At 38.4% G+C, this 25,965-nt stretch overlaps 1 protein-coding gene across 4 annotated transcripts in view; it reads left to right on the top strand.

Annotated features, from left to right (window-relative positions):
- KIAA0825 (KIAA0825 ortholog) overlaps positions 1–25,965 on the top strand; it is a 180,328-nt gene that overhangs the window by 11,810 nt on the left and 142,553 nt on the right. The window contains exons 2-6 of one of the 4 annotated variants that reach the window (XM_033163688.1): positions 2,855–2,959; positions 3,431–3,570; positions 5,957–6,125; positions 10,076–10,751; positions 23,233–23,400. In XM_033163688.1, coding sequence (XP_033019579.1) covers positions 3,440–3,570; positions 5,957–6,125; positions 10,076–10,751; positions 23,233–23,400 — 1,144 coding nt within the window. In that variant the 5' untranslated portion in view covers positions 2,855–2,959; positions 3,431–3,439. Of the gene's footprint in view, positions 1–2,854; positions 2,960–3,430; positions 3,571–5,002; positions 5,132–5,956; positions 6,126–10,075; positions 10,796–10,855; positions 10,893–23,232; positions 23,401–25,965 lie in introns of those variants that run through there. The other 3 variants (XM_033163692.1, XM_033163691.1, XM_033163690.1) reach the window with 3 other exon arrangements.

Here is a 25,965-nt window from a genome sequence, read left to right as displayed (position 1 = left end):
TTTTTGGCTGGAGGAGATACAAAGGTCTATAGGAGGAAGTGGGGAGGAATGGCGCAGGAGTTCTGAAGTACATGCAGAAACTTTGGGCCATTTTCACTGCTGCAGCTCTATTGTCTCAAAGGACTTGTATGTGTGTGTGTCTTCCTTTTCCTCTCTTGTACCCTCTGACACCACACACTCAAAATTGGCTTCAGAGGTATGGGAGACCCTCTGGAGCAGATTCTGGGAGCACAGGGGAGAGAAGGAAACAGAAGTCACATTGCGTCAGCAGAATCCTGCTTGCCTAGCACTGAATAGCACCCTTCATCTCTTCAAATTATTCCCATGCAGAAGAAGGAAGTTTTAAAATCAAGCTATTTAGTTTGTGTGATTTTAAGGAATTGTTCATAAATATGAATAAAATGTAGATGTGATACCTTATAATTAAAATGTACAAGGTAGTTAATTGTTTCATTATTCATTGACAAAGTTACAGAAGTTAAAATCAAGCTACTTCGTTTGTGTGATTTTAAGGAATTGTTCATAAATATGAATAAAATGTAAATGTGATACCTTATGATTATAATGTACAAAGTAGTTAATTGTTTCATTATTCATTGACAAAGTTACAGGAGGGTGCCATTTGAGGCAATGAGGGCTTAATAATGATAAAGAATTGTCTTACTCCATATGTTCCCACTCAACTGCTTCAATCTGTGGATGGGCACTTACAGGTGCCACATAATACTTGTCCTGAAGTTGTAAGATAATGATATTTTAGTGTGACAGCACCTACACTTCAGAACCCTCTGTCTGCATTAGGCAGGCACCTTTGCTGTATTGGTGCCTGCTTAAAACATGTTTAAAAGTATGTTTGTTTGTTTGTTTGTTTTTAAAAGAAACAGATCTGTCTATTTCATTATAATAGGTGGAATAGGGAAACCTGCCTTATACCATTGGTCCATCTAGGTTACTATTGTCTGTATTGACTTGTAGCAGCTCTCAAGTATTTCAGGCAGGGGTTTTCCCCACCTAAATCTGTCATGGAATGGATCTGGAACCTTCTGCATACAAAAAACAACAACACTTGCATCTTTCCTTGAGCCCAGAAGAAAGTTAGTAAGTAAAAAATGTATTGTCTGAGACATGGGCTCATACAATAATAGGAGGGGTGCAAGGATCTCTTCTTCAACCTTCCTTTCTGTTTGGTTAATGTTAATAAAGAATGATTTCAACATTGAAAACTTAGTGCAGCAGAATTTAACACAAGGGGGTACTTTTTTCTAATAGATACATTTTCAGATACAGTATAATATCAGGGATTAGTTGATAGATGATAGATGATAAAGCTTCATATTCATACTGTGGTCAGGAGTTGGCAGCCATAGTTTAGTATGATCATACTTGTCAGTAAAGTGGTATGTTGAGGATATTATTAATAAATCTGGCTAGATAAACAGTAGCTTTTAAAATAGTTGAAGGTGATATGATAGATAACATTGCCTTGGTGCATATGCTCAAGTAAATTGTCTCATTGTTTCTAATAAAACATATTTTGAAGCATTCCAGAAATTTACAAAATGTGAGCGTACTGTTGACAGTGATGCCTCTACCATACCACTGGTCAACACTCTGAGAATGCTGTCATCTCCAGCCTAAAATAACAACTTCTAAAGATCCTCAGAGTTTTAATGGGCATGCTAATTTGGTACCTATTGTTCTATGTTCGCTGCACTTCACCAAATTATAACCTGCCAAGCCTTTCTTTTATCATTCCTGGGATTGTGGACAAAGCCATAATACCTTATTTTGATTCAGTTTCTTATATCCAGTCACAGAGCTGTCCTGTGCTTAAAGAAGAGCAGATAGTTTTACAAATCTGCATCTATCCTAATTTAGCCTCCTTTGTTACTTCTTGCCACTTATCTCTTGCCAATTTTTAAAATATTGGAAGCTGACGTGAACCTGCAGATGGCACCAGGGTGTAAATGTAAATTGATACATCTTATTAGGTCTCCTTTGGATGATGTGCCAGAGCATGAGCTGATTCTCACGTTACTTTTTGTACTTTGGTTCCTTTTGCTGAATATAAAATAAATGCTTGTCCCATCAAGTGTGAACTTTTAGAATTGAGTATATATCCCTTAGATTTGTACCTTGCTTGAAAAAAACATTTAAATGGATGAATACAGATTCTAGGGAATATGTTGTGTTGACTAATATTTACTGATTACTTTATTAAAATGATATGCTCAGAAATTCTGTTTTAATTCCCATAATAAACCAAGGAAATTGCATAAACCTAACATTGGCAAATACAATGTTTGTATTTTCGCAGTAGATTGTAATTTGTATTGTAGAAAACATGGGATGTTTTCTTTTTCTTATAATCTGCAAAAAGTGTACCAAAGCATGAGCACTTTCCAGAAGCAATATGAAAAAAGTTTTGTAGCCTATGTTGAATATGGATTATTTTTGGTGGCACTGTGGTCTAAACCACAGAGCCTAGGGCTTGCCGATCAGAAGGTTGGCGGTTCGAATCCCCGCAACGGGGTGAGCTCCCATTGTTCGGTCCTAGCTCCTACCAACCTAGCAGTTCAAAAGCACATCAAAGTGCAAATAGATAAATAGGTACCGCTCTGGCATGAAGGTAAACAGTGTTTCCGTGCACTGCACTGCTCTGGTTCGCTAGAAGCAGCTTAGTCATGCTGGCCACATGACCCGGAAGATGTGTGCAGACAAACGCCGGCTCCCTCGGCTTATAGAATGAGATGAGCACCACAACCTCAGAGTTGTCCGTGACTGGACCTAATGGTCAGGGGTACCTTTAGCTTAATTATTTAGTAAGAATTTTTATGTGTTCTGTTTTCTGTAGAGAATAATATCTGATCACTGATGTGACTCCTATGCCCTCTGGTGAGCCGTTGTGGAGGACACAGATGCTTCTCCAGCCTTTAGCCACCTTGGTTCTGCCCATCAGGTGAGTTGGACTCCCTGCTCTCTGTTACCAGATCTGCTTGTGTGCTAGTACACACACATGTGAATATATATCTTACGTACGTATGTAGACAAAAGGTTTTTGGGGGGAATTAGCTATACTGACCTTTGGATCATTACAGGATGTGAATTTGTGCTACAGACAGGATTGCATTGACTAGTTTGCCTTGGGGAATTTTGCAATAATCAGTAAGAAACCAATATTAGTGTGCTGGCTTTTGAGAGCTGGCCGTAAGCACACCAGGGAGCCTGAGGTAGCTGGTTTCTCTGCATAGATGATGGATTCCCCATCTCTCCCTCTGCTGCATTTTGACTGTTGAGGGAGGAGCTCACTATACATGGTCTTTTATAACTCAGTATGCTTCATTTTTCTTATCGTTCAGCATTTCTGCAATCAAATTTTCAAATATATTTAATCTTACTATTTATCTTCTATTTTTATTATCTAATTTAGTATTTGGAAATGGAGTGGGGAGGTGAATATTCTCTTGATTCTTCCAACTTGGATTGTTTGTTAAACATACTTCCTGGAGATCTGGAGTTTCAGCAGATACTTGGTGACATTGATGAGAAAATAAAGAAAAATGCTTCTAGGTAAGCTGTGTGGTATTGGGGCAGAAGTCAATTTCAGTTGCATTTTATGTTGATTGCTACTGCTTTTGTTAGGTAGTTTTCTGGTAGTGCTGCAACCTGATTTTAAAAATTCTATCAATTACTTATATACTTATCCTTATTTCATTCTAAAAATGAAACATGTACTTACCTGGATCAAGAAACTCGTACCAGAGTCAGACCTGATAGCAGAATACATTGAGAGAGTACACATTGTATTGCTACCAAGACATTCAGGTGAGGGAAAGTCCCTCAATATAATTGTGTGTCCCCCCCCTCACTATTGGTTAAAGGATATAGTGCTAAAAGCCCCGTGGAATGCATGGTTCATTAAATTCAAAAACATTTCAGTGCTATTTGGCAAGACTTCAGCCTTGAGACTGCTATGCACTATATTAAGTCAGAAATTATTTTGCTAAATGAGTTAGAAGATTTTGTGAATATACTTATTGAAATTTGGAGTTCTGTGGCCTATTAATAAACTGGAACTGAACTGATATATATTTTGTTTTGATGAAGCGTGGTTTTTACTAAAGTGATGTCTCTGTGCCTAATCCTAATCCTTCTATCAATGTTAGGACAAATTATCGGAAACATTTTGTTCTGTAAAGGGTTGTAGTGGCTTGTAATAATTGGTTATCACTTATCAGGTAGATTAGCCTCAAACTTTATTTTGAATGGAACCAGGTTTAGGTAACAAACAACAGTTGAGCCTTTAAAGTTCACAAAGCTATAATTCATTAACTTTGATTAAGTGAGACACATTAGATACTACAATAGAAGTCTTTGACAAAATGTCCCAGAAACCAAAGTCTATGAGTAGTGCATTGAGTTTCAGATTCCTAAGACAGACTTAAATAAGTTACGAAGATACATCCTGGTCTTTTATCACATTTAGAAGTAGTGTTGGAATGGTGTATTATATCTGGAATTTGAGTGTGGACCATAGGGTATTATTTTCCATAGAAGTCCTTGAATTCATGAAAAGGTTCTTTGATAAAGATATTTGTTTCAGGGGGACCATTTCAAACCCATTCTTTCTCTAAGGGTTCTTGAAAAGGCCTTTTAATGTGCTTGATAGGCCACCCATATTTGATTACGTTTTAAAGGCGCTTTCATATATTATAGTCATTAGTATGGTTTCAGAGGATGATGCAGTAGGGGAAAATTGCATCTTTATCAGATTAGATAGCATCTGCAATGTTTAGATATTATTGAACTTTGTTTAAAATTATACAATCAGCACATCAACCATGGCTTCCCAAAGAATCCTGACAGTTGTTAGAAGACCCCTAGTCTGTCACAGAGCTGCAATTTTCAGAATGGTTTACCCTTCAATCCTTTCTTTTCAGGAAACCCTTGAGAATTGTAACTCTCTGTCGTAGACTGGTTTGACGTAGAGGAATGATGGGGGAAACTGCTGGGGAATCACCAAGGGAAGAAGGCTGGGAACAGGAGGTGTTGAAAGCTTAAGGAGTAACAGGGCTTAGTGAGCTGGGAGAGTCTGTGGCAGAGAGGTCAAGAATCGGAGGCAGAAGCTGAAGCAAGTGAAAGGAAGGAGGTCAAGAGGCAGTGATGAGTCAGGCGGCTGAAGAGCCATGGGTGTCAAAGAGTGAGTTGGCAGTAAATCACACCATTCAGAGTTGGAGTTAACTCTTTATTAGGAAAAACATGATATTCACAGGGTTGACTGTCATTAGTGAGGTCTAATGAACACAGCAGCTAATCCCCATTAGGTCTTACCCCATTAATCAGTTGACAAGACTGAAAGTCCCCACCTCCTAACAGCTGTGTATTGCACAAGTCCCCTCCTCTCCAGGGCTTTCCCCAAGCAATTGGAAGCTGCACCTGTTGCTACTGTGCTTGTTTCAGCCCTCTTCTGGTTCTAGCAGATGGGAGGGAGGGGAGCGGAGTTTGTCTCAGCAGGAAAACACTTTGGCAAAGAATTCCGCCCCCAAATGGATTACAAATTAGTAGAAAATGATGTCAGTCATTACGAGCTGATTAAACCTGCCACCATTTTGTGACTGGCTCTGCTCCTGCACCACTGTTATATTCCTAGTGAACTTCAGGGTAGAAAGGATAAAATAATCCCTGTTTTAGGAGTGATAGAAATTGCTGATACAAAGCACACACATCCAATTGTTTTTAAGGTTGTAAGGTGGTGATTAACCCCAACTGTATTATGACACATGCACAGTGAGGCCTGCTCAACCGCACAGGCTTCTGCATTGATAATGTCCATAAAACAAAATTTCTGTTAATATGGTAAATTAAAGTGTTATATAATATAATGCTATTTAATGTTGAATACTTTGCTGTAAATTATAAGTATTCATTTTAAATGTTTGCTTATTTTCTACTTTAGCATGGAACAGTGTCTTAAGGAGCTACAATCAGAAATAAATGAAACTTGTCCTGATGAATTGCTACAAGACACAACTGACTGCCTTCAGTGGTTAAATAATTGCAGTTTCAGCTCAATCAAGCCATCTTTAACCCCTCACAGAGAATTGATCAAGTTTCTCCAAACGCTGGTAAAAATGCTACTGTTTTATGCCATAGCTAAAAAATATTTTCTTTTATATATATAAAAATGAATATCTTACAATGTAGTAAGTAACAAACTAATTAAATGATAAAAAAGAAAAAGAAAGAGTGAAGAAAATACAAAGTCCTTTCTCAAACATTGATCTTAATCCTTGTCTCACAAAGAAGGGGGTTGATCCTCCCAGCTCTCACCTCAGAGCTTCTTTTTCTTCTTCCAACCTCCCACCATGGGATATTTTCCCTTCCCTGCCTCTCACACGGAGTCCTTCACCAGCCAGCCAGCAGCTTCATGTGTGCGCAATCCTCTTAATGATAAAAAATAATAAAAGAATGAGAAAAGAAAAAAGGGGAAAGTGGAAGATATGAAAAGTGCTTCTGCCACAGATTAGGATGAAGAATCAGCATGGGGAAGTTGGTGTCAGCAGCAGATCCCTGGACTGGCCATGTCTTCAAGCCTCCTTCCTGTGGTGCTTCTCCTGCCAGGCTGACTCTTTTAAGGGGTTAGTGGGGTAGGGATTGAGTTCTAGGGGGTAGCAGATAAGGCATCTGCAAGGTCTAGGGATTGGGGTAGGTGGGGCTAGTGAGCCAGGGGTGCAGCCTCTGGCATTTAAATATTTTTTATTGTTGATCTTAATGTGTTTAATTATATGCTTCTCGCCCCCCCCCCCCATTTTTGCATTTTATTTGTTTGTATTTTATTTGCCAAAGTTTGTGTTCCTTTTTATGCTGTTCATTTGCACAAGGCTTTTGTTTTCTGAAGGAAACCTTCTTGCCTTTTGTAGCTTCTTTGACTTTGCTCATTAACCTTGTTGGCATCCTCTTGAAATTGGTGGTACTTTTCTTGATCTGCAGTAAAATTCTAGCTGAACTGTTATTATGGCTTTAAAATCACAAGCATTGTAAAGAGATTGATCCCCCTTGATTGAGTGGCCTGTAATTTCCTAGTTTGCTCCTCTCTTTATTACATCATAAAAATTGGTAGAATTTTTATCTAAAGACTAAACAATTAAAATGACTTTGAAACCATTAGTAGAAAGGCTTATTTTAGTAGCAATTTCCCTTTTTTTTAAGTAAACCTGTAATTTCTCATTGAATTCCCAAAGAGCCCCTGTAGATGTCACTTGGATCCAGTGATATGTTAATTTTCAAATTCTTAATTAGCCAAGAGCTTCAAATCTCATCACTTCTATTTGACTCATTTCTTCAGAAATCTTCCCTGAAAAAATTGATTCAGGCATGTGTAATTATCTTTTATCTTCTGCAGTTGTTCAGCTATTTGATCCACTGTATACAGTATACAAGACAGAATAAAGCATAGGTTTTTGTCACACACATTGAAAGCTATTACTGAATTTACATAATTAAATTTTATTTGCTGCCATTTTGTTTAAACATTCTGAAATCAGTTAAATCAGAGTTCTAGATTCTGAGTGGGTATCAGCTAATGAGTACTGTCAGTGGAAGCTCCAAGCAAGGACTTCCTCTTGCACAATGGGGCTTTCTCTCCTCTCCTCCCTCCATGCACACCCCCTTAAATTGGCAGGGATCAGGAGAACCCCAGGAACAGCACACTGGGGGTGGGATCATTCCATCTGGCAATCCAAAATGCACTTTAGCACAACATTGAATTCATTCCTCTGATAATATCTTTTGGAAAAATGAATTTATTCTGATCTGTAATCCATCAAGATTAAATGTGTAAAGTGATCAGTTAAGAAGAGACAAGTACAAATATTCTGTAAGGTACCATGTACTGTAAATTCTAACCTGAAAATTCTAGCACCTTAATAAAAATCAGTGCAATTTTTATTTGAACTCTGAGGAGCTTATTAAAGCATTTATAAAATTGTGGTATATGTAGGTATATTTGCAAATTAACTTGATTGTGTTTGGTTACTACCGATAAAATACACTCATAGGATATGTACAATCTACTCTGAAAGAGCCTGTGTCCACCATTTTGGATACGTTTCTTCCGATAGGCACCTGCAGCACTGTTTGAAGCCTTTTGAAACCTTGACTTTCAAATACAAAAGCCTGCCTTAACATAGGCAGTTTTCAAAAAGACTTTGAAATGGGAAACTAAGCTTGCAAAGCTTCAAAGTCAGCTGCAGGAACTGTTCTTTTAGGAGTACCAACTCCAAAATGGTGTGTGTAAACCACCTGGTGACCATTTTAGGGATATATTTTCAATTTGAAAAGACTTTGAACACTGCTTAGGTTTAGGTAGGCTTTTGTAATTGAAAATATTTCTGTTTAAGCTTCAAAAGCAGCAGCACTTTATTGTGGAAGACATTTTTGGATTCATATTCCATAAGAAAGAAGCCCATTGGCTGGTTTGAAAGCTATTGAGCTTTTATGCTATCTTTAATAAAATAGCATATTTGACAATCTCATAGAAAGTTAAGATTGTTTAAATGTAATATTTCTCATATCTTCCCATATATCTTGAAGATTAGTAATTTCTCTGCTAATCTGCTCTAGGAATTGCAAAAATAGTGAGTAGATTAATTTGTATCTGTGCATTTGTATATTACGTACCCACAAATGCACCCTGTTATTTAAAATGATATTACTGTGAGTCCATGTGTAATATAATGCAATATTATGCTATTCTCTCTTAGAGTGCAAATAAATATTGTACTTTGAGAAACCAATAGGGGGTAAAATAATCCTTTTTATTAAGACATACTACATGTATAACTAAACACAGTAATAAAATACATAGAATGAAACAGAATTCAGCAAGAGGTTGTTAAACTTCTTGCATCTTCCTCAGATCTTTAGATGAAGGATGGTATACAAACAAACAGCTTTCCTTCTTTTTAATGGTGGCAAGGCTTTAGAGAGAGTATTAGTGTTTAATTACACTTTCAGGATGGCAACAGCTACCGCTACTCACAGGTAGAGCTATTCAGAATTACTTCTTCCTATAAGAGAAGCCACCCACCATTGGGTCAGTGCTCCTAGAGCCTGATGTGTTTTGGGACTGGAGTGTGACAATCAGGGCTTTTTTATAGTTTGAAATCATTTTTGAGGCCTTTGCAGAGTTTCAAGAGAGTGAATTTAAGCTGTTGATGACACTCATGCACTTGTGATCTTCTCTAGTTTTGTCTGGGTGTGGTGGGCTACTCCTCCTACAGGAGGAAGCAATTTGCATGGTTATGCCTTTGAGCTCCAATAGGAAATCATTGGTTCCCTGTAACCTCTGTTTCTGGGCTGAATGATGGGGGTGGAGATGTTCCTTCATGTGTACTGTGCTGCAGTAATCTGACCTAGTTGCAGTAAACTAACCTAGAGGTTACCAGAACATAGAAGACAGAAGTTAGGCTATCCCTGTCCAGATAGGGGTACAGCTGGGCCAGCAGCTGAAGCTGATGGAAGGCCATCTGTGCCTCAAGTGACAGCAGATGATCTAGAAGTACCCCCAAAGCTACGTACACCTTTTTATCTGAAGGTGAATTTTTAGAGGTGTATATTATTTTATTTTTTGATACTAAGGTTCCTTTGTGTTAACACAGAGACTTAAGGTTTTACATGCCAACAGACTTTATTAGAGGGCTTACATACCGGTAAATGTATGCAAGTGTGCGTAGATATTGTGGTTTATGTTATAATTAACCTATAAAAATATTATACCACTATTACTGTACAGGTCATGCATTCTTTTGATCTAATAGCTGCTGTTTCAAGTCTTCCTTTAAAAGATCCAGGAAGTCCCTTGTGTTGAATGAATGATAGTTTTTGCCTTCTCACTAGTAAAGAGAATTGATTCAGCTAACTGGAGGAATATTGGGGGAGGGGAATTCTATATTAGAAAATTTTGTTTTGTGGGCAATAATTAACAATAATTTGCATAGTTTTTCAAGAGAGCCATTGTTTACTTTAAATTGAGTCATTCACATAACTTAGCATATTGTTATTTATCTTCTCTTAGCAAAGCTTACTGAAGGATGAACAAAACCAAGAAGAAACTATTCTTCACTTTCTTCTTGATCTCTCCAGTCAATGTGGTGTCTTATTTCCCTGTACTCCAAGTGGGACATCTTTTGAGTTTATATCCAGTGCTTCCCTTCATGGTGTTGAAGATAATTCTGCAATGGATACACAGTATATTTGGGATGATGTAAGATTACATCTTCGGCGCTTCTTAGTAAACCAGCTGCAAAATCATAATGAAACAAAAACTGGTACCTTACAACAGCAACTGCAGTTTAAAACTCGGTGTCTACAGCAGCTTTTATTTCTTTATCCTGAGGCAGAAGTTTTGGGGAAGTATCAAAAAATGCAGAATAAATTGGTTAGTGATCTTTTACAGAAATGTGTTCTAGAAAGCATGGGTGAAACAAACTTTGAAAAGATGGTTCATGGTTATGAAAACTCAATTCCTGCATTGTGTGCAATGATGAAAGAAGATTTCTATGTACTGAGCGGGATTATTGACCCTTCTTCAACACTGAAGTTTATTAATGAAACTTATTTGGATACCATCACGGAAGAAATGACCGTTCTTCTTGAAACACTTTGTGAGCTTCAGTTTAAGGAAAATGCATTACATGGTGTTAAAGCAAGCAAGAGCTCAAAGAAACACAGAGGAGTACCTCATGTTGGGGGTTAGTGGCATTTTTTTCCATGAATTGTCTTAATTGTTTTTATCCTTTCATTTATCTTAATTATTAGTTATTTAATTATCTTAATTATCTTAATTGTTTTTATTCTTTCATTTCTCATACATGTGCCTCATACATGTCCAGTGAAGAACATAAGTACATGAATATGGTAGCCACAAACATTCAGTGGCAAGGCTTAAGCAACATTTATCTATATTCTTCTATTCCCACTACCTACGTCCTCACTGTCTCACCAGAGTGGTATATGCCCTGGTTATCTTTCACTTGGACGAATGCAATGCACTATATGTGGGGCTTACCTTTGACGCTGACTCAGAAACTACAACTAATACAGAATGCGACAGGTAGACTGGTGACTGGGAGTGGCTGCCAGGAGCATCTAACACTGGTCCTGAAAGCACTACATTGACTCCCAGTATGTTTCCAAGCACAATTCAAAGTGTTGGTGCTGACCTTTAAAGCCCTAAATGGCCTTGGCACTATATACTTGAAGGTATTTTAAACTGTTACATTTTCGTTCATTTAGCTTCTTTTTATATTACCAAGGTATTTGTAACCAGATTTTGTATTCTCTTCCATGACATTACTTGGGCATTTAATGATAATGAGGCAGAAGAATACTGATTTAAAATGACTAACAATTTTATTTATTTTTATTTTTATTATTTATTAAATGTGTATACCACCCAAGGCAGTTCACAACAGAAAAATACAAAATGAAAATACACAATACCTAATAAAACAAAAATGAAATTAAAACAAACCAATAACACCCCTTCCACAAACACATTTAAAAAACCATAAAATGTTAATCAGCTGAACACCTGGTTGAAGAAAAACGTTTTCATCTGGCACTTAAAGGTATGTAATGAAGTCACATGAACTAGGCCACAGGTTCCTTATGCAGCATGCAGAATTTTATCAAGAAGAAAGTCAAAATTAATTAACACAGTGACAAATCACAGATGATGCACTAAATTTGTTTTACTCCCCTGAGCCGCAGTGGAACTGATGAGCACAGTTAGAATTAGACTTAGAAAAGAATAACATTTACCTGGATGTTACCAGAGGGAGGTATCCCAACTACCTTGTTCCATCAGTGCAAGGATTTTTGCTTGTGGAATTGAACTCCCTTCCCCCTTTCTCTCCCCATAAGTACATTGTGTCTTCCCATAAACTACCTCAGCATTGGGGTAAACCTCAGAACAGATTTAAGGAGTGTAGAGGGATAGGAGAGGGGAGGAAGTTTTGCTGTGCAAGCAGAAATCCTTTGCTCTGATGGAACAAGTTAGTTGCATACTGTCCACAATTTCTGTTAACTTTTACTGGCAACATTTTATAATATTACAACTCTGAAATATAGTGTATGGCTTGGGAATGAATTCTAAGTAAACAATGAATTCTAAGTAAACAATGAAACACAGGCTTGAAGGTTTCCTATATATAATACCCTAGGGCCACATATTTGTTTCTAGAGGCAGCATGACACTTTAAAAATATTGCAAAAGAATTAAGCTTGCTACTTTTAAGTTTATAGTAGGGGGTAAGATGATACTAGCTAAGTTACCGAAATGTCAATTTAGCTGAAGAAATTTCAAAGCTGCTAGCATGTCCAAATACCTTACTGTTGCTTCAAATCAGTTATTAATCTGACGTGAGGCTTGACAGTAGAATTTCATTATTGACCGCTATTATGTTTAAAAGAAAGCTTTCTTGTTCTTGCATGTATTATTTGAGAGAAACAAAATATTAGATGTATTAATATTTGTCGTTTAAATATCTGTTTTTACAGATGCATTTTTATTTTTTGCATCATATGTAATGTCTATTTGAATCCTGCAAGTTACGAAGATTCACATCTGTGATTTGATTTTCTTATGCACACTCTGCAAACAAAAAAAGCAATATAAATTTTGAACATTTTTTCATTTGTTAAAGAATATTTCCAATTAGGAAACACTAATTATTTTCATCTCAAAGCTTCCTTTGCACACCTGGGTGTTCTTCCTAAGGGTGAAAAGAACATTTAACTCACCATGCCCCCTAATTATTGCATTCTCCTCCCAAGTATAAAAGATGAAAGTGATTTACTCTTCAATCCATTTTCTTTTGAGCGGTCAAAGGTCAGTCTGAGATTTATATATTAGAGTAGTCTCTTTAATAAAAGAGTGTGACAAAGAAGTTGAGAGGGAATTATTAAGTTGGTTTTTCTTAGGAACATACAGTAGTGTGTAAAGGAAATAATAGAGGGCTATGAACGTCAAAAGAAGGAGGACTTCTAAAAGGTCTCCTGAAGAGGTTCCTAAGGCTCCTACAGTATTGTTTGACAAGGAAATTGATACATGACTCTTTACGTGACTCTTTTCAACACACACAAGCTGTCTCCTGAGCAGAATGTAATTAGATGCTCCTTGGTGAGATACCATTAAGTTGTGGGGCATTTTGTATACCTTCATTAGTGAGGCTTGGTTAGCTTTATGATTTTTATTTTTTTAAAAAGAAATGGCTCATTAATTTTTTTTGTGCACATTATGTTGGTTTCTGTGAGAAAGTAATATTTAAATATATAGGTCTTGATACATCAACCCTGCCCCACATTTATATGTTCACTTAGCATAGGTTACTATTTCTCACGTTGCACTCTCTCTCTCTGCAATAAAAAGTATAATTGGTTTTATTTAATTTGCAGCAATCATTTTTTTTAATAGACAATGATCTTAAACATTCATGCTTACTAAAGCATTCATAACGTTTCCATAAACCAGAGGTTTTCAACCTTTTGGAGTCCCCAGCTCCCTTGATCAACTGCATTCTTTCTGTGGCAACCCTGTGGGGCTCAGGAGCCCAGTTATATCACCCCTTGCCTGCAGAGCTAGCAGCCTCACCCTTTTTCCAACACCCTCCCTTGTGGAGTGTTCCCTCAGTGTCCTCTCCTCTTCCCTCTCCTTGGGAGTCCTCTGGGCAGTTGCTGCTGTTGCCTTCAGAGCTTGAAGCCAGGGCAACTGCAACAAACAGCTGTGCAAACATTTAGGAGGCAGAGACGCAAGAGGGAATCAGAGGAGGGTGGGCAGGGAAGAGAGACAGAGGCCAGTGTTGCCTGTGGCACCCCAGATCATCATTCGAGTCACCCCAGGGTGCCATGGCACACTGATTGAAAATCACTGCCATAAACCATACCCTCCAACATCTTGAGTCCCAGAACTCGGACATGTATCTTCCCACCCATGCTCCTGTGCGAGTCACATGATGTGAGATCATAGAACCCAAAATATTTCCTTTTTTCAGGAAATATTTTTGAGGGCCATGCTTTACATTGCCCAAAACGTGTTTTTTTTTGGGGGGGGTTGCATGAGATTGTTGTTGTTGTTTAGTCGTTTACTTGTGTCCGACTCTTTGTGATCCCATGGACCTGAGCATGCCAGGCACTCCTGTCTTCCACTGCCTCCCGCAGTTTGGTCAGACTCATGTTGGTAACTTCGAGAACACTGTCCAACCATCTCGTCCTCTGTCGTCCCCTTCTCCTTGTGCCCTCAATCTTTCCAAACATCAGGGTCTTTTCCAGGGAGTCTTCTCTTCTCATGAGGTGGCTAAAGTATTGGAGCCTCACCTTCAGGGTCTGTCCTTCCAGTGAGCACTTAGGGCTGATTTCCTTAAGAATGGATAGGTTTGATCTTCTTGCAGTCCATGGGACTCTCAAGAGTCTCCTCCAGCACCATAATTCAAAAGCATCAATTCTTCGGCGATCAGCCTTCTTTATGGTCCAGCTCTCACTTCCATACATCACTACTAGGAAAACCATAGCTTTAACTATACGGACCTTTTTCGGCAAGGTAATGTCTCTGCTTTTTAAGATGCTGTCTAGGTTTGTCATTGCTTTTCTCCCAAGAAGCAGGCATCTTTTAATTTCGTGATTGCTGTCACCATCTGCAGTGATCATGGAACCCAAGAAAGTAAAACCTCTCACTGCCTCCATTTCTTCCCCTTCTATTTGCCGGGAGGTGAAGGGACCAGTGGCCATGATCTTAGTGTTTTTGATGTTGAGCTTCAGACCATATTTTGCACTCTCCTATTTTACCCTCATTAAAAGGTTCTTTCTTTAATTCCTCCTCACTTTCTGCCATCAAGGTTGTGTCATCAGCATATCTGAGGTTGATTGCAGCCCCCCAAATCCTGCGTTTTTCAGGGTGAGATCTCTGTGCGAAATCGTGTGAGGTCACAGCATCCGAAATGGCCACCCTGCTCTCACATGAGAAAACAGGATGTCCACAAAGCTCCAGATTGTCCTCAATAATGATATTTAACAGCTATATGAAACTGTAATAAGAAAAACTATCTTCCTGATTACTTGTGTGCCCTCCATAATTTTGCCGATGTTCTGTACCCATCAATTTCCTTTTGAATTGTAATATTGTTCCTGAATATCAGCAAGGGATTCTAGAAGACTTGTTAGTTCACATTTATTTCCACTAGCCTTCTGAAAGGTATGGCTAGTGAGTTTTTTATTTCTTTGGATAACAAACCCATGTCGCCTCAGACTCTGCTTTTGAAACACCTCTCATCTTCAAAAGAAGCTTGCCATGTGGCATGGCAGCTGCTGTTCGGGAAACACATGCTCAAAGCCCTCTTGAGTGTGTGGAACTAATTGTACTGTTCTTTGGATTCCAGACTATATTTTCACTGATAGAATTTATGAAACACAGTGCTTTATGATTAGTGGTTCCCTTAAAAGTGACTTGTGTCATCTCTTATCGGGTTTCTCTGCAGTTCATAGCAATAAGTATGAAATACAGAACATGCATATTTTGTGCATGTTTTCCATGGTTGGCAATCTTTCATAGACTTCTATAATTTTGACATGATGAAGTATGGGGCACACATACTTCCCTCACCGCGAGAAGCAAAGCTACAGGGAACCAGGCAGAGGGCCTTCTCGGTAGTGGCGCCTGTCCTGTGGAACTCCCTCCCTTCAGATGTCAAAGAGATAGACAACTACCAGACATTTAGAGGACATCTGAAGGCAACCCTGTTTAGGGAAGCTTTTAATGTGTGATATTTTAATGTATTTGATTTTTGTTGGAAGCCGCCCAGAGTGGCTGGGGAAATCCAGCCAGATGGGTGGGGTACAAATTGTTTTTATTATTATTACTATTATTATTATTATTATTTTATTATTTTATTATTATTATATCTAGAATTACAAGTAGGAAAGTATATACAGTGTACATGATTCCTTTTCTTTTGAGAGGAATAGTGTAAACTGCAAAGCCCAGACTGGTTGCTTGGTTTCATTTGAATTTGTTCTCCCTACCCCTGAATATATTTTAATATCCCTAGATTGTAGCAGAGCAAAAGGGAACTGAAAAGCTGGCCACTTTTTTTTAAGCCTTAAACACTTTGATAATGGTTTGCATTCTTGTGGTTTCCCCTGGTGTACTGATAGTTCTTCATTATTCTGTCATTTTCAATCAGCAAAAAGTACATGTTATCTGTATATCTGATAAACTTGTCAATGCCTTTTAAAAACAGGATTCCCCAATCTATTCTATTCAGCCCCCTTCTTCATCATTTCAAGTATAATCTTGATAAGACGGAGATATGTAACAGACAGCTGTGTATAGCTAGCTCAGACTACAACTAATTTGTGCAGGAAAAAATTAAATCAGGAGGTAAATTATTTCATGATTGCTCATTCCCAACAGAGTTGGGCATCATTCTGAAGAAAATATCAAATAATTGGTTTCAGGCCATGTCAGACACATGCAATTCCCTTCACTAATGGATGTGTGAGGTAGCACCAGGCCTCAGGGGTCACAAAAGAACTGGAATAGCTTACTGCTAGGCACAGCAATAGAGAGGCAGTGCACATAGGAAATGAAGTGGCAATAAGTGCAATCCATAGGGGAAATGTGCTTCACTTGGAGTTTAATATATTGGCTCAGAGTCTGGCAGTAAGCCACGCAACAATTGTTTACCTTTTTGTTAGCATCTGCATCTGTTTTGTTTTGTAAACAGCACTTAAACTCAGTCCTTAAATGCTGGAATCAATAACAACTGTTAAGGGATTTCCTTCCTTTTTCATATTTTATAACAAATGCAATCTACAAACAATGTTTGCCTTAGATTAACAAGGAGCAGACATTAACAAGGTCAAAGGGATTTGCTTGTGAACATTTTATAGCTTCTTGGATGTGCAGTAATTATATCTGCAATTTGAACATAACCTGTTACCTAGTCAAATGTAACTGTTTTGAAAATTGCTGGTGTGGTAATGAAGCAGATTTTAAGTACCTTAAGTTCTGTGTATGAAAAACTGCTGGCATTCTAGCACTTTAGGTTGAAAATGTATTGCAGCTGCTATTCAGAAATACACCTTTTGAATGCATAGATGTTTATTATGCATCTAACATTTAATGCATTAGTATTAGGTTGCAGTCCTGCACATACAGGCAGCTTAAATCCCAGCTAAGTCATTTGTTTGCAAAACATATTTTAAATCTACAGCTGTAGTACCATTAACAGTGTTCTAGTATAAAATGAACGAGGGCTGATCATGTCTAGCGTGTATAAAGTGAATACAGCATTACAGAAAACACCTGGAAGCATAATCTTCTTCTTTGGTTTAAAAGAGACTATGCAAATGATGGATGACTTAATTGTAAAGTGACCGTTAGCTTTGGCATCACAAAAAGATTGGTATAATTGAGAGCACAGAAACCATTGTCATTTGTACAATATTTTGGCTTATAAATCCCCATTCAGTGTTTTGAATATTTATATAGCAAATAATTGCAATTATATTTTTTGCCAAATATTAGCTACATGCTGAGAGCATTATGATCATTTAAATATAATGTGCAATTGACCTTTGAAAAATCTTTGGCCAGAATACAAAGAATGGAAAGACGTGTATGTATGGCATTGAACTATATGTGGGGCTAGATCTTTGTTTTGTTTCCCTTTTCACTGTGGATGTTCTAATTGCTGAAAATCAAATCTGCTTTTTAAAGTTCAAAATCAGGTTGTTTCTTGGGCAGTAAGAACTACTGTGGAGAAAGGTGTGCTGCTGCTGTTTTGTGTGGTTCCCTCACATGCATGCAATCTCAGCTTTCTCATGCTCACCCAATAATAATGGGGTTGGTCAGGATTTCTGTTCAACAGCTGACAGAATTATCAGAATATTGCCCACTTAGAGCTGTTGTGTAAGTTGTTCCTTTCTCTTTTCAGTGATGCAAAGAAAATGTTTTTTTTTTTTTGGTAGGTCCCCCCCCCCCAAGGATTTCTCACAAAAATGTTGTCATACCCTACCTGTTTGGGTTATTAAATTCTCCTCATATTGTGTGATCTGACAGCCCTAGCGTAGACATACCTACACCTGTTTTTGCATAGCCAAGTAGTTTTCTTTCATTTGTCCCTACAGCTTCTGAAATGCTATTCCCAAATGCTATTCACAATTGGCCAAAGAGCCTCATTACTCTCAACTAATGAAGCGTGATGGAAAGGGAAAAATAAATATTAAGACGGATCTTTCACAGGTTAACAGTGCAATTGTATCCATGCCTATTCAGAAGAGCAAACCTTATTCAGTTGAATGGGACTTACTCCCAGGCAAGTGTTTATAGGATTGCAGGCTTAATTTCTTTCACTGAAGTTTAGAATGTAATCTAGAAGTGCATGTGGAAATAAAAACAAAAGGTAAAAGTAATTTGAGGCTTGTGGTGCCTTTGAGATTTATTTTTGTGTGAGCATTTATGAACTTTTACCAGACGTTATAAGCATCAGTTGGGCATTCTGACAAATTTCACTTTCTAATGTGTGGATGAATTAAAGAATATAAATACAACAAACAGTTATTCTGACATATTAAACACACACACACACAGAGAGAGAGAGAGAGAGAGAGAGAGAAATAATAATACTTCAATGTAAAACACACATTAGATTACAGTCACTCACTGACAGAGTCTATCCCAAATCACATTGAGACTTTAGAGCTCAGAGGTCAACAGTCAGCATGATTTTCTCACTGCAGGATAAATACAGAGAACAGAGACGCCCATTGTACATTGCCTTCATTTACCTGACAAAGGTTTGGATATCATCAGCCAAAGGAGACTCTTCACACTGCTCAACAAGATACGATATCCATCTAAACTTCACAATATGATATTGTCCTTCCACGAGAACATGTGTGGCACCATCCTGTATGATGGTGGATCCTTGAATGCCTTCCCTATAAAGAGTGACATGTAGCAGGGCTGTGTTCTTGCTCTAACTCTTTGGCAAATTCTTCTCCCTGGTGTTTTCATATACCTTCAGCTCAACTGAAGATGGTGTGTATTTTCTTTCAAATAGTGATGGAGTTCTGTTCAACCTGGCACATCTCTGTGCCAAAATAAAAGTGTGGATCTTCATCCGAGAGATGCTTGCAGATGACACAGTCTTGACAGTGTACTCCAGGGAAGCTCTACAAAGACTCATCAGCCATTTAGCCCAAGCTTGCAGGGAGTTCGGCATTACCATCAGCCTGACAAAAACCAACATCCTGGGTCAGGACATCACCAGCACTCCACACATCAGCATTGGTGACCACAAGCTTGGTCTCCCAAGGTTCCACCATAATCAGCAACCTCTCAATTGATGCTAATCTGTATTGAGTATTGGCAAAGCAGCTACAGCAACAGCTAACCTCTCCAAAAGGGTTTGTGAGAATGTGATGCTAATGACCAATACCAAGATGAAGGTCTGCCAGGCTTGCATGTTGAGCATGCTACTTTATAGAAGTGAGTCATGGGCAGCTTACAACCACAAGGAGCGGTGTCTCAATGCCTTCCACATGCTCAGCATCAAGAGGAACTTGGGCATCACGTCGCAGGACAGAATCTGAAACAAAGATGTGCTCTCCCAAGCCCACATTCCCAGTATGTTTGCACTCCTGTCTCAGCAATGTCTCTGCTGGCTTGATCATGCCCACAGAATGGAAGATGGCAGGATCCCCAAGGATGTGCTCTACGGGGAGCTGGCTTATACAAGCCTTTGTCTGGCTTGTTAATATTTGCTCATTAGCAAACTTTCTTGTTTCCCTTTTCTATTTATTTAAAGCTGAAGAGATAGCCTCTCTTTTCACTCAAATTTATTATCTGTGTTACTCAGTGTGAAAATGACAGGGTGACTTACATATTTATGTGATTCGAACTATTAAAACAGAAAAGGGTGTATTTGATTTACTCAGTCTGCTATTTTCACTACAGAGATTTTCTACATTTAAAATGTTTTTATTAACTGCCTTGAAAATGAGTAAAATGTTAAAAAAATACTCTTCAAATAAAAAGAAAATCAGGGTAGTGTCCAATGTTTTGCTGGTTTAAGAGACTTGAACTAGTGGAACAGAACTTGGCCCTCCTCTCCCCTGCATGCTCTCAAAAGGACCTCCAGAGGGTTGAGACATCCTCTGCAGATTTTGGGGGGCTCATAGGGGGAGGAGAGGAAACTGCCAGTGGAACTCCGTTAGCAATGCTTGGGATACAACCCAAAGAGTTTAAAACAGTTGATAGTATAACATAGTTGCAGAAACCATTAGTAATTTATATGCCGAAGTGCTGATTTTAAATTACATTCCTCCCTGGAAGTTTTATTTTTTATTTTTAAGGACTTTGAAAGAAGTGAGAACCATGCAAAACAGAAGGAAGCACCTTATTGTGTCAACTAAGTTGACTTTTCTGTTCTGGTGGTATTTAGAATACACATGATCTTTATTTACACACACACACACACACACACACACACACACACGATATACAATATGCTATAGCCAAAGTCATTAAGAAGGTATAACGAAAATTTCACTACTTGCAGAATATAAATTCTGGGCTGCAAGTAGCTAAGTCTTAGTGCTGCAATTACAAGTAAGGAGTAAGAACAGAGTCTAGACCATGGGTAGGCAAACTAAGGCCCAGGAGCCAGAGCTGGCCCAATAGCCTAAATCCGGCCCCGCGGATGGACCAGGAATCAGCGTGTTTTTACATGAGTAGAATGTGTTGTTTTACTTAAAATGCATCCCTGGGTTATTTGTGGGGCCTGCCTGGTGTTTTCACATGGGTAGAATGTGTGCTTTTATTTAAAATGCATCTCTGGTTTATTTGTGGGGCATAGGAATTTGTTCCTTTTTTCCCCTTCCAAAATATAGTCTGGCCCCCCACAAGGTCTGAGGGACCAGCCCCCAGCTGAAAAAGTTTGCTGACCCCTGGTCTAGACAGAAAGCTGTGGCAGATCTCATGAAAGAACTAAGACAGAGTTGAGGAATAATTAGATCCATATCTTGCACAAGTAGGGGCAGCTCAGAGATGGTAGCCCATTTAGGGAGGCAGGAAAACCAAAAGCAGAAATGTTGGTAAAGGTAAAGGGACCCCTGACTATTAGGTCCAGTCGCGGATGACTGTGGGGTTGCGGCGCTCATCTCGCTTTATTGGCCAAGGGAGCTTCTGTGTCATGTGGCCAGCATTACAAAGCTGCTTCTGGCGAACCAGAGCAGCGCACGGAAATGCTGTTTACCTTCCCGCCTGAGCGGTACCTATTTATCTACTTGCACTTTGACGTGCTTTCGAACTGCTAGGTTGGCAGGAGCAGGGACAGAGCAACGAGAGCTCACCCCATCGTGGGGATTCGAACCGCCGACCTTCTGAACGGCAAGCCCTAGGCTCAGTGGTTTAACCCACAGCGCCACCAGGAAAACAAAAAGCAGAAATGTAGTTAGATAAATGAAAATAAAGGAAGACAGGAGATAAGCAGGTATGGTGAGCCCAGAATATAAACTGGCAAGTAAGAAGAAGAAGAAGAAGAATTTGGATTTGATATCCCGCTTTATCACTACCCGAAGGAGTCTCAAAGCAGTTAACATTCTTCTTTCCCTTCCTCCCCTACAACAAACACTCTGTGAGGTGAATGGGTCTGAGAGACTTCAAAGAAGTGTGACTAGCCCAAGGTCACCCAGCAGCTGCATGTGGAGGAGCGGAGACGCGAACGCAGCTCACCAGATTATGAGTCTACCGCTCTTAACCACTACGCCACACTGGAGTCTGCAGAGAAGGATATTCCTTTGACCCCCTCAAATTTTAGTTTTGAGTGGCTATCCTCAAGAGGCAGCAGTGTACATATCACAAAAAGTTTCTGGACAAAGTCCTCAATTAAACTTGATCGGGAATCACATATTGAGGCCTTCTCCTCCTCTCTTTTAGGAAAGATTTTAAGCTAAATCCCAGGCTGGATCTAGACACATCAAAGAAGCATTTCAGTTAAATATGTTGTAAATTTACACAGGGAAATCCGCTAGGGAAAAATGGTACTCCACAGCACTATCTGGTGGCACAGTGTTATATCGCATGTACAACGCGTTTAAATTGCTTTTTCTTTACCAATCTAGCTGAGTCCCCAGATGGAAGCAGAAAGTGCTTTAAGAATAATAGCCTTTATACGTTGGTTGTTAGCTTCACTTTCTCTGCTTACTGTAATCTCTATGACTAGCAAAATATAAATGCATAACTCAGAGCAGGAAATCCCTCAAAAACCAGTTATTTATCATTTAATAATTGACTCCATCCTTTTGTAGGAACTGAGTTGCCACCACCAAAAAACTTCTGATCCTGATCCACATAGATTTCACCAACCACATGGACAGAACTTCATCCTTTCTTTGGGGTTCATTTACAAAACTTTTAATGGACAGTATTTTAATTTTCATATGAGTATAGAGTTACTTACTGAATGCACTGCAGCAATGTTTCTCAAGGTTACACAGTACTAAATTACAGTTGCTAGATTCCAAATCTACAGAAAGGATCACAGCTGGCACATCAGATGTTATCTCTTGAGCCTCCAGAAGCCACATACTGGTTACAGATAGGATTTTACATGGAAATACTTGAATAGGAAACCTCACTATCCCCATTTTGCCTGGGTTCAGTCTCCATCTACTTGCTTTCATTCAATCAATCAATCTAAGAGGGGCCCCAGACAATTATTCTAGGCCGTGATCTGTGGTAAAGTAACTTTTGGGGGGAAAAATAGAACTGGGTTTCTTTAGCATATTAACATCTCACCCCAGATGTTTCAATAATTTATTCCAATGACTTCATAGATGCTCAACTGTTGAACAGTATCAATGACGATATACAACTTTTTTGTACATCATAAGACAATTCTTGTGGATTTTACAAATAGTCAACACTAATTTTATGAACTTGCCTGGTTAAGAAAAACAGACCCTTCTCAGAGGCATCAAAAAAGTTTTAAATTTTTATCTATAGTGGCCTACATTTCATACAAGTATTATTTATATAGGCATCATTTTTAGTAATATTGTTGATGTAGGAGATAATATATATCACATTTGATGTATTTTAGTGCACTTATATACATATGCTACAATATAGATATTGTATGAAATTTATTTCTCCCACTTGTTTTGCAGCGGCTCAAGAATGTTCTAGAAAAGGGAGAAACTTCTGTTTGACACTACATCAACTCAGATGTCTTTCTGAGCTTATAAAGCTTTTTTTGTTGATGGAAGAAAAGGTTGAAGAACTATCTTCAGAAATGCTGTTATTACCATGTTTTTCTGAGAACAGAAATGTTCAAGGTAATGTCCATTTCCCCCACTTACCTTATTTTTCCTTCAAAAGAATTGCCTTGTAGAAATTCAGTAGATAGAATAATTGGGATGAGAAAATAACATACCTCTTTATCAATCCTGTAATGTCAACTTATTTCTGGTGTAGTCTGGAGTCTTTTGAAATATTTTTTCTCACTTTTTCATAATTAACATAAACATTAACTTACTAGCTATAAGATGATGAAAAATTTAATAATCACCCAAAATTATAATTAGTTAATTGCTCAGAGTGGGGAGATCTGGACTGAAAGTGTGTTTTAGGAAGCAGCAAGCCATGGGGGGGGGGGAGCAGTATCTTCGCAGGGGTTATGCTAGAAGGAAAGATCTATTAGTAACCTGCTAAGAAATCTGGAAGCAATATAGAAGTGCAATGGCAGAGTACTTTGGATGGTGCCACCATGTTTCTTTTCAAGGTATTGCACTTCAAATCAACTAGGCTACTTTGTCTGTGGGCTGGGTTTTCTCAGCATGGAATAAATTGGAGCCCTGCACTATTTTCATATTGGCAGTATACTGAAGTTAGTTAGACAAATGAAAAAATTGACACTAGAACAGAAAGTTTAGTGTTTCTTTGTTCAGGATATCATGTGGAACCTTTATATTTGATGTACAGAACATTTGTAAAGCTCCATCAAAAATAAAGTGGTCCTTTGAGAAGTTATTCATATTTTATTTTATTTTGCCAGAGGTGGTATCGTGAGTTTCAGCTAAGCCAGAAGGTTTCTTGGCCATCATTTTTTTCCCCTAGACCCAGCGATGACAAAGAGCAATGGCTGCATAAATTGGATGTAAGAAGAACACTTAGGGTTTATCTCAGAAAAATCAAAGATTTCAGATCTTCTGACAGATTGTTTGTACTCTTAGGGGGTCTTAAGAGGGGTCAAATGGCTTCTAAGAGTTCCTTAGCTAGATGGTTAAGGAACTGTATTAGGGAGGCGTATGTAGTTAAGGGTAAAGTGGCTCCCAGGGTTTGTAAAGCTCATTACACTAGGACTATAGCTGCTGCTTGGGCGGAGAGGTCGAAGGCTTCTACATCGGAAATTTGCAAGGTGGCCACCTGGGCTTCTCTTCATACGTTTTCATAGCATTATCCCTTGGAAGTAGTCTCTTCTGCAGATTCTGCTTTTGGTAGGAGGTTGCTTGTGAACCCAAAAAAAAAACCCTGCAAAGAAAAGAGAGATATGTAGTTCACGCTACTTCTCGCTGCCATCAAGACAAGTTCCTTTGCAGTTTGCACAATGGAAACCTATGAAGGCCAATTTAGGTGGCAGAAAATAGAAGTTACAACTCAAGGAAGCACTGCCTACTGATGTTCTCTGATTGTAATCCCATTGCAGACAATAGCATCAATGGACATAATGGGGGGGGGGGAATGAACACTATCAGAGAATAGTGAAGTAATCAGGACTCAATTTTAAACTCAGTTTAAATTCTCTGGAATTTGATTCTTTTAACTCTACTTCTATAAAACAAAGAACTTCATTTGGAACAATAATTTCAAAAGTGTTCCGTTTGATTTCAGCATGCTCACTTTTATATTTACATTTAATTCTTTGTCTTTATACTAAGAGGCACAAGTAGTTCTCACTGAGGGCCATATATACGTGATGTATCAGGTAATAACCTGGAAAAAACATTGACCGAAATTTTAAAAAGAGCAGTCTGAAAGAAGTCTTCAGTTGCATTGAATGCAAAAACAGTTGGCTTAGAAAAACATGGGTTGAAACATAATGCACGATGAATTCTTAACCTAATATGAATTTGATTTGAATAATGAAAAAAGTGAAAATGTTTTTCTTCCCACCGTGAATTCTGTGACATCAGGGCAAGGGGGTTATATTTGTCATTTTCAGCTAAGATTTGGGACTTTGAGTGTATTCTGACTTTGCTTCCTTGTTTTTCTAGAATTAAAATTGACCAAAATTTGAGTAATACATTGATTTTGTCAGGTATCAGCTGAAAAAAATTAACCTTTTCTTTGTTGATCTTTGTCCATTCCTGCTGTTCCATTCTTGCTATACACTGCAATTAAGTTAGTGGAATGTTCAGACGTACCTAGTACGTTCATTATCACAGGCAATACGATCCTTTGAAGGAACCTGGAACATTCAGCAGCAGTCATGGATAAAGCAGAACATTCTTATTTGGATTGAAGAATGCTTGGTCAAATTATATTCTCCTTCTGCCCTTCTGGTGTGATTTCTCTTTCCTCTGGTCCTTCAGAAGTCTCTTGTTGAGATTTTCAAAAACATCTAACACACTTTTCATCTTCCTCTCACCTTTTTTCTCTCCATTTCAGCGAGAAAGGTGAACTTTAGACAGATCTGATAATGAGTGCCAAGAAAAGCTTTTTCCAGTGGAGCTCTTTGAAACCACTCTGGGCAAACTTGTCAAGGCCTTAGGTTTTCAAGCTTTGCCTCAGGGGACTAGAAAGATTTGCAAAGGTCTTCCCTTCACAGCTTAAGAAGAAATCTATTACTTCATATAAATCTCTAGAAAGCACTGTAAAAGAATAACATGATCACATTTATT

The sequence above is a fragment of the Lacerta agilis genome, chromosome 11 (genome assembly GCF_009819535.1).
Source record: "Lacerta agilis isolate rLacAgi1 chromosome 11, rLacAgi1.pri, whole genome shotgun sequence".
Taxonomy (NCBI): Eukaryota; Metazoa; Chordata; class Lepidosauria; order Squamata; family Lacertidae; genus Lacerta; species Lacerta agilis.
The sequence above is the reverse complement of the archived record's forward strand: the minus strand, read 5'-3'. Positions and strand labels throughout refer to the sequence as shown.